Source organism: Cicer arietinum, chromosome 5, assembly GCF_000331145.2.
Source record: "Cicer arietinum cultivar CDC Frontier isolate Library 1 chromosome 5, Cicar.CDCFrontier_v2.0, whole genome shotgun sequence".
Lineage (NCBI taxonomy): Eukaryota > Viridiplantae > Streptophyta > Magnoliopsida > Fabales > Fabaceae > Cicer > Cicer arietinum.
In genome coordinates this window covers 68,898,728-68,911,432 of record NC_021164.2, presented here as the reverse complement: position 1 = coordinate 68,911,432, position 12,705 = coordinate 68,898,728, and the positions used below count along the sequence as shown (strand labels likewise).

The 12,705-nt window shown below is 31.1% G+C and overlaps 1 protein-coding gene and 1 long non-coding RNA gene across 3 annotated transcripts; one reads left to right on the top strand and one right to left on the bottom strand.

The window, feature by feature from the left end:
• The first annotated feature begins 3,411 nt into the window (after positions 1 to 3,411).
• Positions 3,412 to 5,711, top strand: LOC101491779 (heavy metal-associated isoprenylated plant protein 9). Its single transcript, XM_004502719.4, has 5 exons — positions 3,412 to 3,646; positions 3,758 to 3,905; positions 4,171 to 4,343; positions 4,452 to 4,542; positions 5,241 to 5,711. The coding sequence occupies exons 1-5, from the start codon at positions 3,626 to 3,628 to the stop codon at positions 5,588 to 5,590; spliced, it is 783 nt and encodes a 260-aa protein (XP_004502776.1). The 5' UTR covers positions 3,412 to 3,625; the 3' UTR covers positions 5,591 to 5,711.
• A 3,014-nt stretch (positions 5,712 to 8,725) lies between these two features.
• On the bottom strand, positions 8,726 to 11,781 carry LOC105852214 (uncharacterized). 2 transcript variants are annotated; one of them, XR_001144017.3, is made up of 2 exons: positions 9,501 to 11,781; positions 8,726 to 9,430 (listed from the first exon to the last, which is right to left on the bottom strand). It is a non-coding gene; the product is annotated as an uncharacterized lncRNA (long non-coding RNA). The 2 variants fall into 2 exon arrangements; XR_012163248.1 differs by having other exon boundaries at positions 11,556 to 11,781.
• Positions 11,782 to 12,705: the final 924 nt, after the last annotated feature.

Genomic DNA, 12,705 nt, shown 5'->3' with positions numbered 1-12,705 from the left:
AAAGGAAATTTCATGAATATTGCATAGTTTACATATATGGACAGAAAACTGATGGCTACAATTCAGTGATGGTTCTTGAGAATTGAAAGTGCCCTTCAGCCAGATCCTATTTTTTTTATCTTTATTAATAATTTTGCTTAGCTTTCTAACTGAAATAATAGAGTGGACACATGGAATCCGGTTGCTTCCCAAGCTTAATTTGTGACACCATAAAGTAACGACCACATGACACTCATGAGCAAATGATTGTAAGCTAAGAGTTCCAATAATCATAACTAGAATATTATCCATTTTGTAAATAGTTAAGGTCATAAAAAGAATAAATGGGATAGAAGAAATTGTAGAGTTTGTAATTAAATAATTATTTTTACTTTTAAAATAATATGATAAAAATCATGTCTTACAAAAGTTTAGTCATAAAAATTAACAATTTTTTTAAGGATGAAAAAATTATTAATAATCAAAGTGGAATTAATCACTATATTACAACCCCGCTTTGTGTTGGATTTAAAGTGGGTTTATAATATCAAAATCTTACAATTTACCTAACATTTCATGGACATAAATTATTAATCATGATTTAAGTTTTAAAATATATAATTGATAATCATAGACTTTATTTTTATTAAAGTATATAAATTATCTGAGTAAAAAAAAGTATAAAAGTTATTAAAAAATTATTAATTGTAACATTTCTTTCTACGCATTTTAAATTTTTTTGAAACAATGCTCATAGTAAACATGCACGGATAACTATTAAAAGAAAAAGACACAAAACCTATTTATTAAACTAACTAATTATTATTTGTGCATTATGCATAAATATACGCGTCAACAGAGTACTAATAAAAAAATAATACAAAAATTGTACATCGATTATTGTTAATATCTAAATAAACATTAAAACTATTTGAATGTTTTATCGTTAATTTTTGTTTAAACCTACTAAGATTGTCTGTTTATAATACTGGTTTTTAAAGTATAATTTATGTTTTTATATATTTTGTGGTCGTTTATTATGGTTGTTACGTTATAATTATTTAAAATATAATTAAAATATTGTGATATTTTTGTATGTAATGAATTACTAAGAGTAACTTAATATGAAATTAAATTCTCATGATTATGTTTTAAATATATATTTTGTGCTCATTTGAGATAATAAAAATATTGTGATGTTTTTATATGTAACGAATTACCCATAGTAACTTAATATAAAATTAAGGTTGTAATAATAGTTATATTTTTTATTCATAAATATGTAGGCAAAGTTAAGGTATAATGAAAAATAGAGAATAATTATCCTTTAGAGAAAAAGTTAATTTTTTTTTGTTTAATATAAGTTTCCTTCACCAGAGTCATCTTATTCAAAGCGCACCAGACAAAAACTGCAATGCTTATGGCCAAACGGCTAACAAAACAAATTTGTTATACTAAAGTGAACCATAGTACTTGTCTATATTCAATTACCTATTACATATAGTTTAACTAAAATTTAAAGAATAAATGAATTGAAAATAAAAATTCAATTAAGAAAAATTGTTGTGGTATAAGAATTCAAAGTGTTCAAGAGGCTAAAAAAAATATTAGTTAAAGAAAAACAAAGAATTTGTATAAAAAAAAAAAACTGAATTGTCCATATTAAATTAGAACAGAAAGACATATATAAAATAAAAAATCAAAGATGGACAAAATTAAATAGAGAAAGAAAATAACCTAAACATAGTTTGGACCCAATTGATGAAGTTACCGAACATGTTATACAATCTCACATTTTCTATTGATATTTGGGGTGAGAATTACCATGAATGATTTAATATTGTGTAAGCGACAAAGTTTTGTATCTAAAGTGTGCTCTCCACCAAAGTTTAAGAAGGAACGATTCTAGAAAATAACATTAGATATGATATATTTTGTTATTAACTAATTTAGACATGCAAAGTTAGAAAGAGAAGAGCAATGAAAGTTGACTAGAGTGAGAAAATAATAAAATTATTTTCATGAAGAGTTTTTTTTGCAAGTTCTCAACATATGTATATAATGATTTGTGAGATGCAAAAGTTAAATTAAAAAATAGAAGATTTGATATGAATTCTAGAAATATATGAAAGATGTCACATAAAAATATAAATGATGTAATACATAAGTGGATAATGAGAGTTTCTTTTAGAATATCCTATAAATAGATATAATCTCATCATGCAATTGAAAAGACACATGTAACAAGAAATGGTATAGTACATAATCCCAATGACCACATGAGAGTGTTCCTAATCAAATTAACCAACCGTCCAAAATTTTCTTATCCAACTAAGCTAACAAAATAAGGGACTACACATATATTAGAGTATCTCTAACGGTGAACTTAACATAAATTCATATTAATAAAAAAAGATAACGATTATAATTTTATTATTATTAAATTATAAAAGTATCGTTCCTTCAAAAAAAATCGTACTAAAAACTGAATTTTACATAATTATACGCTGACGGACGAACTTATATTACTAAAGATGCTCTTAGGATATCTTAATCCTTATTAAAAGCGACCACTTTTTACGTACAAATAATTAGAAACTGATAAAAAAAATAATCAGCAAAAAGAATATAAAAATATCATCAATGAATCAACTTTTATCCATCAATAGAATTAGTTTTGAAATTTAGTGTTGGGAGGTCTCACCAAATTAACTAGAGCATGGGATTGTTGGTACAGAATGATGAGTCATCTCCACGTGTTACCATATATATATGCCTAGTTAGTGGGAACACTCTTCTGTTAGCACTGTTCCCATAAAAGCAAATGCATGGATATTCAAAACTTTTGAGAACAATCCAAAAATTAAAGGGCCTAGTTTGGCTTAGATATGGTTGAAGTCATTGTATTATATGCAATGGAGAATTAATAGTTAAGAGTAGATAAAAGCAGAATGAGGTTTTTGTTGTAATTTAAGTGTCAGTTTTTACACTAAAATTGTAAGCACTAATTATTCACATGGAATTGAGAATGATTTTCCAATCAAGACTGATAGAGAGAATCTTAATTAATGCTAAACTACTAATAGACATTCCTTGGCAGAAATCTAGTTAGATGGTGCTTTTCCAATTGCTTAGTTAAAATAATTACGTAGTTACATATATGGAGAAATAAAATGGACATATCAAAGATTCAATATTTTTTGACAAGATCAAAGATCCATACCTAGGTAGTAAGGTGATCCACAAAACTACAAAGTCCTCCAGGTTGTCCTAATAAACTACTACACTTTACACACATGCCATGCTCTTTTGTCTATACTTTACACACATGCCATACTAAACTAGTATATATGACACAATGACACCTCACCACCTTGTCATGAAAAATCTCCCTCTTTTGTCTATAAATCTAATAGCCATGCTCCAATTTTTCCCCTCCTTTCTACCATCAACCTTAAAGTTTGAAAATAATTCCAAAAGAAATATTAAATTAAAGAGACACTACATGTGGAATAACAATTTAGCTTTATATGCTAATTCACACACCAGACACCTTATTTATACTCCTACACTTTCCTCATGACATAACTACCTTCAAATAGTTCAGAATATTATTTCTCTTTCTCTTTCTCTATTCATATAGCAAATGGGTGAGGAAGTAAAACAGGTGAACCTTCATTTTTGGCATTCTATACTGTCTTCATCTAACAAATTTCTAAGGTAGTATAGAATAATGTTTATTCTTCTCTTTTTCTTTTTTCTTTTTTGAATTGGGTAGGAACAACCTAAAGCAGAGTCGAAGCCAGAGGAAACTTCAGCAGAGGAGAAGGAAGAGCCTAAACCACCATCTCCATGTGTTTTGTTTGTAGACTTGCATTGTGTGGGATGTGCCAAGAAAATTGAGAAGTATATTATGAAAACTAGAGGTTCTAATTTGTATAACTCATCTCTTTGCTTTTGACTAATCCACATCAATGTTATCAAAGAGCAGCATTATATCACTATAGCAAAGTGAAATTTGAAAAAAAATATTATTTTTCTGCGATACGTTATTTAACACAACAACATTGTAGGGTAGCAAAATTTGAACAATCTGCAATTTTCACTATCTGTAATTGACAATGTTAATCCACATGTCATGAATGATGCTTACATGATCACTCACTTTCATTTTTATTTATCTTGTGACAGGAGTTGAGGGAGTGGTGATTGATATGGCTAAAAATGAAGTGATCATAAAAGGGATAGTAGAGCCTCAAGCAATCTGCAATATTATAACAAAGAAAACAAAGAGAATGGCCAAAGTTATATCTCCATTGCCTGAAGCAGAAGGAGAACCTATACCAGAAGTTGTTACTTCTCAGGTATCAGTATCACTAGAATTCTTTTCTGATTGCCAAAGAAAAGAAAAAGAAAAATCATATCTAATCAAGATAGTTAAATAAATAATTAATAATTGGTTGCTGTTCCAGGTTAGTGAACCAGAAACTGTGGAACTTAATGTGAACATGCACTGTGAGGCCTGTGCTGAGCAGCTCAAGGTGAAGATACTCAAAATGAGAGGTACCACTTATCTCCTCATTTCAGCTCAATTGTTTTTTTATGTTTATGACAAAAAAGGTTTGTGTGAGTTGGATCTCTAGGGCTCAATAGGGTCAGGGAAAACTCTAAGACACAAAGAGCCCTTACAAGGTACTTTCATTTTAGTCACCGACGTGAACCTCACATCAATAGCGGGATTCCAACTCCGGCTAAACCAACCTTCGCTGCCTATCTCAGCTCAATAGAATCTACTTAGAATTAATATTCACCAAATGTGCTAAAATTTGAAGTAAAAAATATGTTTTCTTAATGTTTAAAGTATGTGGTGCCATTGTAGTTTTGTGATTGTGACAAACCAACTCAACAAACCACTTAACAAGAGAATGATAGAAAAGGGTGAATAACCAGTGCTGGCTTTGTGTATGCCCACTTGACATGGCATGCTTTTATTCAAATTAGTTGGTTGGCAATGACGTGTTTAGGTCTTCATGGTACATGTCCTGCATCAGATTGCACTTCAAAAAAGTAATGATATATAAGACCACTGTATTTCTCTTTATTATAAATAAAGTTAAAAAGGTTGCATAATTTAAAAGCTAATTACCACATTCACCAAACAAATTTTAATACTCTTTTCATGAACATGCTAACCATGCATACTTCTTCATACATGAATGCTAGTCATGTGATGAGAAAAATGTGTATATTTGTTAATGTAGGAGTCCAAACAGTAGTGACAGAACTAAGCACAGGGAAGGTTACTGTGACAGGAACCATGGATGCAAACAAGTTAGTGGATTATGTTTATAGACGCACCAAAAAGCAAGCCAAAATAGTTCCACAACCAGAAGCAGAAGAGGCTAAACCAGAAGAAAAGAAAGAAGAGGGTGGTGAAGATAATAAGAATGAGAGTAAAGAAGAGAAGGGTGAGGAAGAGAATATTGGAGTTGATGAGGAAAGCATGAAGAGGATGATGTACTATTACAAACCACTCTATATGATTGAGAGAATGCCACCACCACCTCAACTCTTCAGTGATGAAAATCCAAATGCATGTTGCATTTCATAAAATTCATCACATTAATTCACATGATCAAACTATAATTTTTTGATAATATATATTGTTCAGTCTTTTTATGCATGTACGATATATTACTACATATTAACAGATACATTACAGCATTACTGTACACATGCTGCAGAAATGTGTATGCATTTTTATAGTCTATAGATTGAAGATGATTAATATGTAAATGACACATTATAAATACCAGAAAAAAATTATAATAAAGGGAGAGAAGGCTACTTGATTATTATAAGTATAATAGACATTCCTTAGCAGAAATCAGGTGTGTGGATTTGAGTTTCACATGGTGGTAGGGTCCACATAATGAAGTCTGAATCATCTGATGTAATAAGAAGTCGTGGCGAGACACCAAATGCAGCTCATAAGATTGGAACCCATCTTATAATGTTTGCCATGATGAAGCCATGACAGAACAGCCTATTGTTTGTCTTTCTCCTGCAGAATATATCTCATAGTAGAATTTGTCATCGATTGATTACTCTAAAAGTGATCAGACAAGTCGGGTCTCAGGTTGCAGGCGGTTCAGTTAGAGTATGGCAGGTTGGGCCAGTTCTTAGGCCGGACTAAATTTTGGTTGAATTCGTAAATTTCTGTGTTTTTTACCAATAATAGCCCCAATCTATTGATTTTTCAATAGTTGATCTATCAGACCATCAAATAAGACAAACAGAAATGACCTCAAATAAAATATTTTCTTACAAATTCACAAGCACACAAGTCTTAAATAACTAAATTATAGTTATATTGTTCATTCATGTTGCTGTAGAATAATATGCTCAATGGCACTATGTTCAAAGAGACTATGAAAAATTGTAACTTGAAACTTAAAGTCTTAAACATTAGAGGACTATTAAATGGTAAATGCCAAATCTCCATCCCACAAGGCCACAATGCCAGAGGCTCATATATTATATTAAGCATGCAAATACAATGTGTCATGTGATTAACCAAATTTGGGTTTTAAATGTGACCCACTTGTGCTGCACACTTGGGAACAAGTTCAAAAAAATAAGTCAAAATTAAAACAATTTGTAATTACATTCAATTCAAATATCCTTAAGTTTGAGTAAAAAAAATATCCTCTAACTGGAGTGGTCATAATATCTGTGACAAGCATCACTATAAGGGTCAAAATTATGTTTAGTGCAGTTTTAATGTGTGTAATTAATTATGTTTCCACCAAACTATAATTTCAAAATTTTCATCACCACGTGTACAAGCATCACTATAAGGGTCAAATAAAAATGGTTTTAGACAGAAGTCTAGCAGCTTGTAGTTAATACCACACGCTACGACAATTTGACTTCAACGAGATTTTCAATCTTAACTTTTCATCTTTGTTATTCACAAAGGTGTTTAAAACCCTCCCCTTCTACTACTTTAAAAGGTTGTTCATCTAAAATCACAAACACAACCAATGCCCTTCGACAAGCTTCAAGGTTAAACCTAGTACTAGCAAGTACCAAACCACTACACTTTATTGTTGAAAATGTGAGAGGTGTTTGAGAAGGATCAATTTCAACATCAAATGGATGTTTAGTGTAGTTTTAATGTGTGTAAGCATGTTTTAAGTGCCGTGTAACTTAAGTGTCACACAAATACCTTCTCTGGTAGTGTTTACAAACTGCTGTTGGTTAGTGGCATTCGCTTTAAGGTATTTTAATGAAGTGGTCCAAAGCCATAGACTTTGAGCAAATCCAATTCAGGTTCAAGGTTCTGATCATTCTGGCCAAGTCATTGATAAACTCTATAGTCTTTCCAAAGTTGTGTAAAGATGTTCTTGATAGATCAATTTCTTCAATCCAAGGATTTATCTGCAATGTCTCCATAATTGTCTGCGGCAATGTCTCTCCTTAAACACCTTTGCATCCTTGTAAACAAAAACATTTCTAGCTGCATTCTTCTCTAAGCTCTTGAAGATTTAAACAAAATTATCTGGTCTCAAACTCTCAGCATCTTGTATACCAAACCGCATCACTGTCTCATTCGTTATGAAAGACTGTGTTATAGCTGCTAAACCATCCCTTCCTATTCTTGTTCTCCCTCCACCAAAAGTAACACATTTCAAATCAGTGTTGGCTTTCATTTGCAGTGATGACAATCTGTTTATAGGACAAAGTAAATGCTCGACGCCTATTCCGCCAAACAAGTTTCCAGTTAGATGCAAATTTTGCAGACTCCGATTCTTAAACAGTCCAGCTTATATACAGTTCTCTTAGCTTTAAGACATGTTCTTGAAAAATTAACCTCTTTTAGTGTTTGGTTTTGTTCTAAAACCCATCTAAGCTCCTTAGCACATTTGGATTTTATCTTGACACAAGTCTTGTTAAGTGATTTAACTGTGAAATTCATTCCTAAGGAACAGTCATTATACCAAAGCAATCACCCGTGAATGGTTAATTTGACAGCAATTGAATGGTTTACAGCATTTGAAATCCAACCGCTAATAAATTTGAAACCATGTTCATAAATTCTTGAGCGTAAGCTAGCTCATTTAAATTGCCAATATATGCATTCTTCCAAAACACAAAAGCCAAATTAAAACCTGACATTGTGGTTTATCAGTACAAACAAGCCGCAGTACCAAGTTACTGAGCTAGCAAATAAGATCACTGCACAATTTGATTAATAAGAACCCTAATAATAAATAAGACAAAAAATAATCATTAGAAAACATAACGAGTATAACTCTAACATTGTGAAGATTTCACATGTATGAGCAACCAAGATCTGGGCTTCGGAACACTTTCTAACTTAGATCACACAATGGTTGCATTAGCCACAACCAGCCTTTACATCTGAAAATTTACCTTAGCTATAGATCTCAAATTAACATTACTTTTATAAGTAAAGACTAAAATTACTTTTCAAAATAAATACAGTCAAAGCATCTTGTGTTTACTTTTTTCAGAGAGTTCCTCCTCAAAATCATTTTGCAATTTATCATAAAACAATTACACTATAAAAAGTACATATTTCCTTTTCATAAGTCACAATTATCTCATTCCTATGATTAACCCCTCTCATAAAGCTAAGGGTAAGGGGCATTACTGTCACTGCATATCATCTTGGAATCCAGAGGCAAACTATGCCACATATATTAAAAACACATTGAAATTGATAGACTAAAACTTCATGACTTGGTTTTATTTTTAATTGAAAAGTATATTTAAAATGTTGTAACCGAAGCACAAGGAGTGCACAGTTTAAGCATCAATAGTACAGAATCTTATATCCACAAGTCTCAAAACTAGAACCGAGACTAACCCAACACCCCAAAGCAAGTAAATTGGTAACTGCTGTAAATATGCAACAAACACCTATGCTACATACTAATATTTGTCCGAAAGAATGGTCATCACAGCAAGTTTGTATACTAGATAACCGACCTAGAGGCTGTACCACCTACATGATCAATTCCCCAGTTGCAATTGTTGTACACACACTGATAAGAGCTTGCTTGTATTGAATTCCTAATTCCAAGACTTGCACTAACAATTATCAACTCAAATCAAGTGATATCCAATTATTATACCATCACCTACCAAATTTTATCCATTTATCACACACCGTCTTTCCACCAACGAACCCCTCATTTTATCCGATTTTCATAATAGGTCTTGCAGTAATAAGCATTGACAGATACATTGTCCATCGTATCATGTTTTCCACTCCATGGCACTCCTCCCATCCACTCAACACCAAACATAGCTCCCTTTGTGATTCCACTGAGTATATTTGTACTGCCTAAATACCAGGCACAAGACAATCCAACAATAACAGATAGGCTAATCCCTCAATTCCCATGCTTCAACGAGCCAGCTGCATAAGACAAGAAATATAACTCTTATACTCTATCATAAGAGGTAAGAGCTAGTATACCTCCAATCACCTCATATTGCAATTGCAAAGGGACTATGGTCATCAAAGCATCAAATTATCCATCCATGCTTTAAAGCAACAACTAGCTTTTACATCAAGGCATCATCCATCATTTTTTGGCCATCAAGACATGTATACCACCCGATTTTTAGAAAATGAAAAAACATTTTATTTCACTTATCAATTCACAAACCAAACTCTACGGTTAAGGCATCCATCCCTTTCAAAATTTATGAAACAAAGTATATTCATGGATTCCTGCAGCGATTTTTTTGAAAAAAGACTCCATCTTGCAGCTATTCATAGGGTTGTAGGATTTGTATACCCGACAAATTTTGATTAACAAACTTTAAGATTCTCTTTTATTAAGCAGAAGATTGAAGATTCCTTTTTATTTAGGCAAGATTGTTGATTCTTGAATAATCAAAAATCAGAAAATTGGCATCTCAATTATAAACCGGGTGAGGCAATATTTTTGGAATTAAAATTCTAAAATTGTATAAGACTCCATCATCGTAACTATAAAATCGAGGCAATATTTTTTGAATTAAAATTCCAAAATTGTATAAGACTCCATCATCGTAACAATTGTAAAAAGTTTTTCAAAATTTTAGAACCAAATAGAGTCTTGGGACATAGCAAGTTTGCTCATTTATAAATCGGTCGAGGCAATATTTTTGGAATTAAAATTCCAAAATTGTATAAGACTCCATCATCTGTAAAAAGTTTTTCAAATTTCTGGAACCAAATAGGGTCTTGGACATAGCAAATTTGTTCACTTACAAATTGGGTGAGGCAATATTTTTGGAATTAAAATTCCAAAATTGTATAAGACTCATCATTGTAACAATCGGAAAAAAAAATTTCAAAATTTTGGAACCAAATAGGGTCTTGGGACATAGCACATTTGTTCACTTATAAATCGGGGGAGACAATATTTTTGGAATTAAAATTCCAAAATTGTATAAGACTCCATCATCTTGTAAAAAGTTTTTCAAAATTTTGGAACCAAATAGAGTATTGGGACATAGCAAGTTTGCTCACTTATAAATCGGGTGAGGCAATATTATTGGAATTAAAATTCCAAAATTGTATAAGACTCCATCATCGTGTAAATTCTTTTTCAAAATTTTGAAACCAAATAGGGTTTTGGGACACAACACATTTGCTCACTTATAAACTGGGCCAGACAATATTTTTGGAATTAAAATTCCAAAATTGTATAAGACTCCATCATCGTAATAACTGTACAAAGTTTTTCAAAATTTTGGAACCGAGTGTTGGGACATAACACATTTGCTCTTCTTTTATTTTTCAGCAGAAGATTGAATGTTCTTGAATAATTCAAGAATGAGATAATGAAGTTCCCAACAGGTAATCAATGCAAATATGTTGGAATGAAAATTCCAAAATTAGAATATCCAACGAAAAATATTCCTTTCAAAATATTGGTACCAAATAGGATCTTGGTACAAAACATGTTTTGCTCAATTATGATTTTTTTCTCAAGCAGATGATTGAATGTTCTTAACTAACAAAGAATGAGAAAATTTGTATCCCAACAGGCATGAATGCAAATATGTTGGAATGAAAGTTCCAAATTTACCATATCAAACAAAAAATTAGTCTTTAAAAAATTGATGTCAAACAGTCTTTTTTGAAAAAGGATTCCATCTTGCAGTGATTCAGACTTTTAGGGTTTGTATACCCTGTTAAATTTTGATTTACAAAATCGAATAATCTCTTTATTTTTATGCAGAAGATTGAATGTTATTGAATAATCAAGAATGAGAAAATGGGTAACCCAATTATAAACCAGACAGGGACAAAAATTGTTGAAATGAAATTCCAAAATCATGTAAAAACTCCATTTTCGTAACAAACGTAAAGTGTTTTTCAAAATCTTGGAACCAAGATAGGGGTTTTGAGACAGAGCACATTCCCCAATTAGAGTTTTTTTTTCTCAAGCAGAGGATTGAAAAGTTCTTGAATAATCAAAAATGAGAAAATGGGTTTCACAACGAATGCAGATATAAATTGGTTTCACAAAGATTCGATGAGAAACCTGATGTTGGGTGTTTCACTGTTTTCTTGAAGATAAAGAACCCGTCTTTCAAATTGAAATCAACCAACGTATCATCGAAAACAAAAAGCGTCGCGTTAACGGAGAATGAGAAAACGGGTACATGTATGTGTTGCTTATAAAGCCTATCATTATGGGCTTTTGTATTTTAGTGGAACGTTGGGCCGAGAGTAGGCCCACTATTGAGTTAGTATTCGAACCTTTTCAACAAATGGTTATATCCGAACCAAAAAATTGATGGTTATATTGTTTAACAATTTGCACTATTTTGTTCATATCTAGATTCTAAGTTCTCTATTTTTTTTTTTAAATTAGTTTTTTCATTTGTGGGATTACAATAAAATAGTGGACACGTCACTAATTTATTTTTATGTCAGTATTTTTCATTAAATATTGATTAAAAAGATAACTTAAGGACTAAAATTGTGTAATTCTACAAATTTAGAGGTTAAAGATTTAGAGAAACAAAATGTAAAGACTAAAATCTTCAACTGAACAAAACAAATGAACAATAAGTACATTTAAGTCTGATATCTAATTAGGTCCATATATTAAGGAATAAAATTATACATTAATTAAAAGTTTAATGATATGTTCATCTGAATATTGTACATGTCAAAATCACCTATAAATCAATTGGTTCAAATAGAATTAGAGAATAAAAAATATGTGAATTTAAAATAAAAATGTGAGAAAATAAAATCTTATATCTTGATCGAGACTTTTAAATTTGTGAAATATGAGACGTTAAATGTAATTTTAATGATAAATCAAATAGTAGAAAAAGTGTTTTTAGGGTTAGCAAAATAGAAAAGAAGAGATGGGGGAAAAGAAATGACTTGAGTATGAAATAGAGTCAGTTTGGAGTGGTCACTCTAAAAAGATGTTTAAATTTTTAAATCTTCCAATTAATCTATGTTTATTTAGTGTGTGGAAGCAATATAAAAAGATATGAAAAAATGTAAGCGTGACTATTTGAAATAATTGGTTTTGGACGAAACACGGTTACTTGATTCATCGGTTTTGTTTGTTAAGAAAGATCCATTGATTTTGTTGGTCCTAGTTTTTGCCTCTAGCCATTCAATAAGGTACGTCACATTATATATACAGTTCTGTACGTATTTAATCTTTC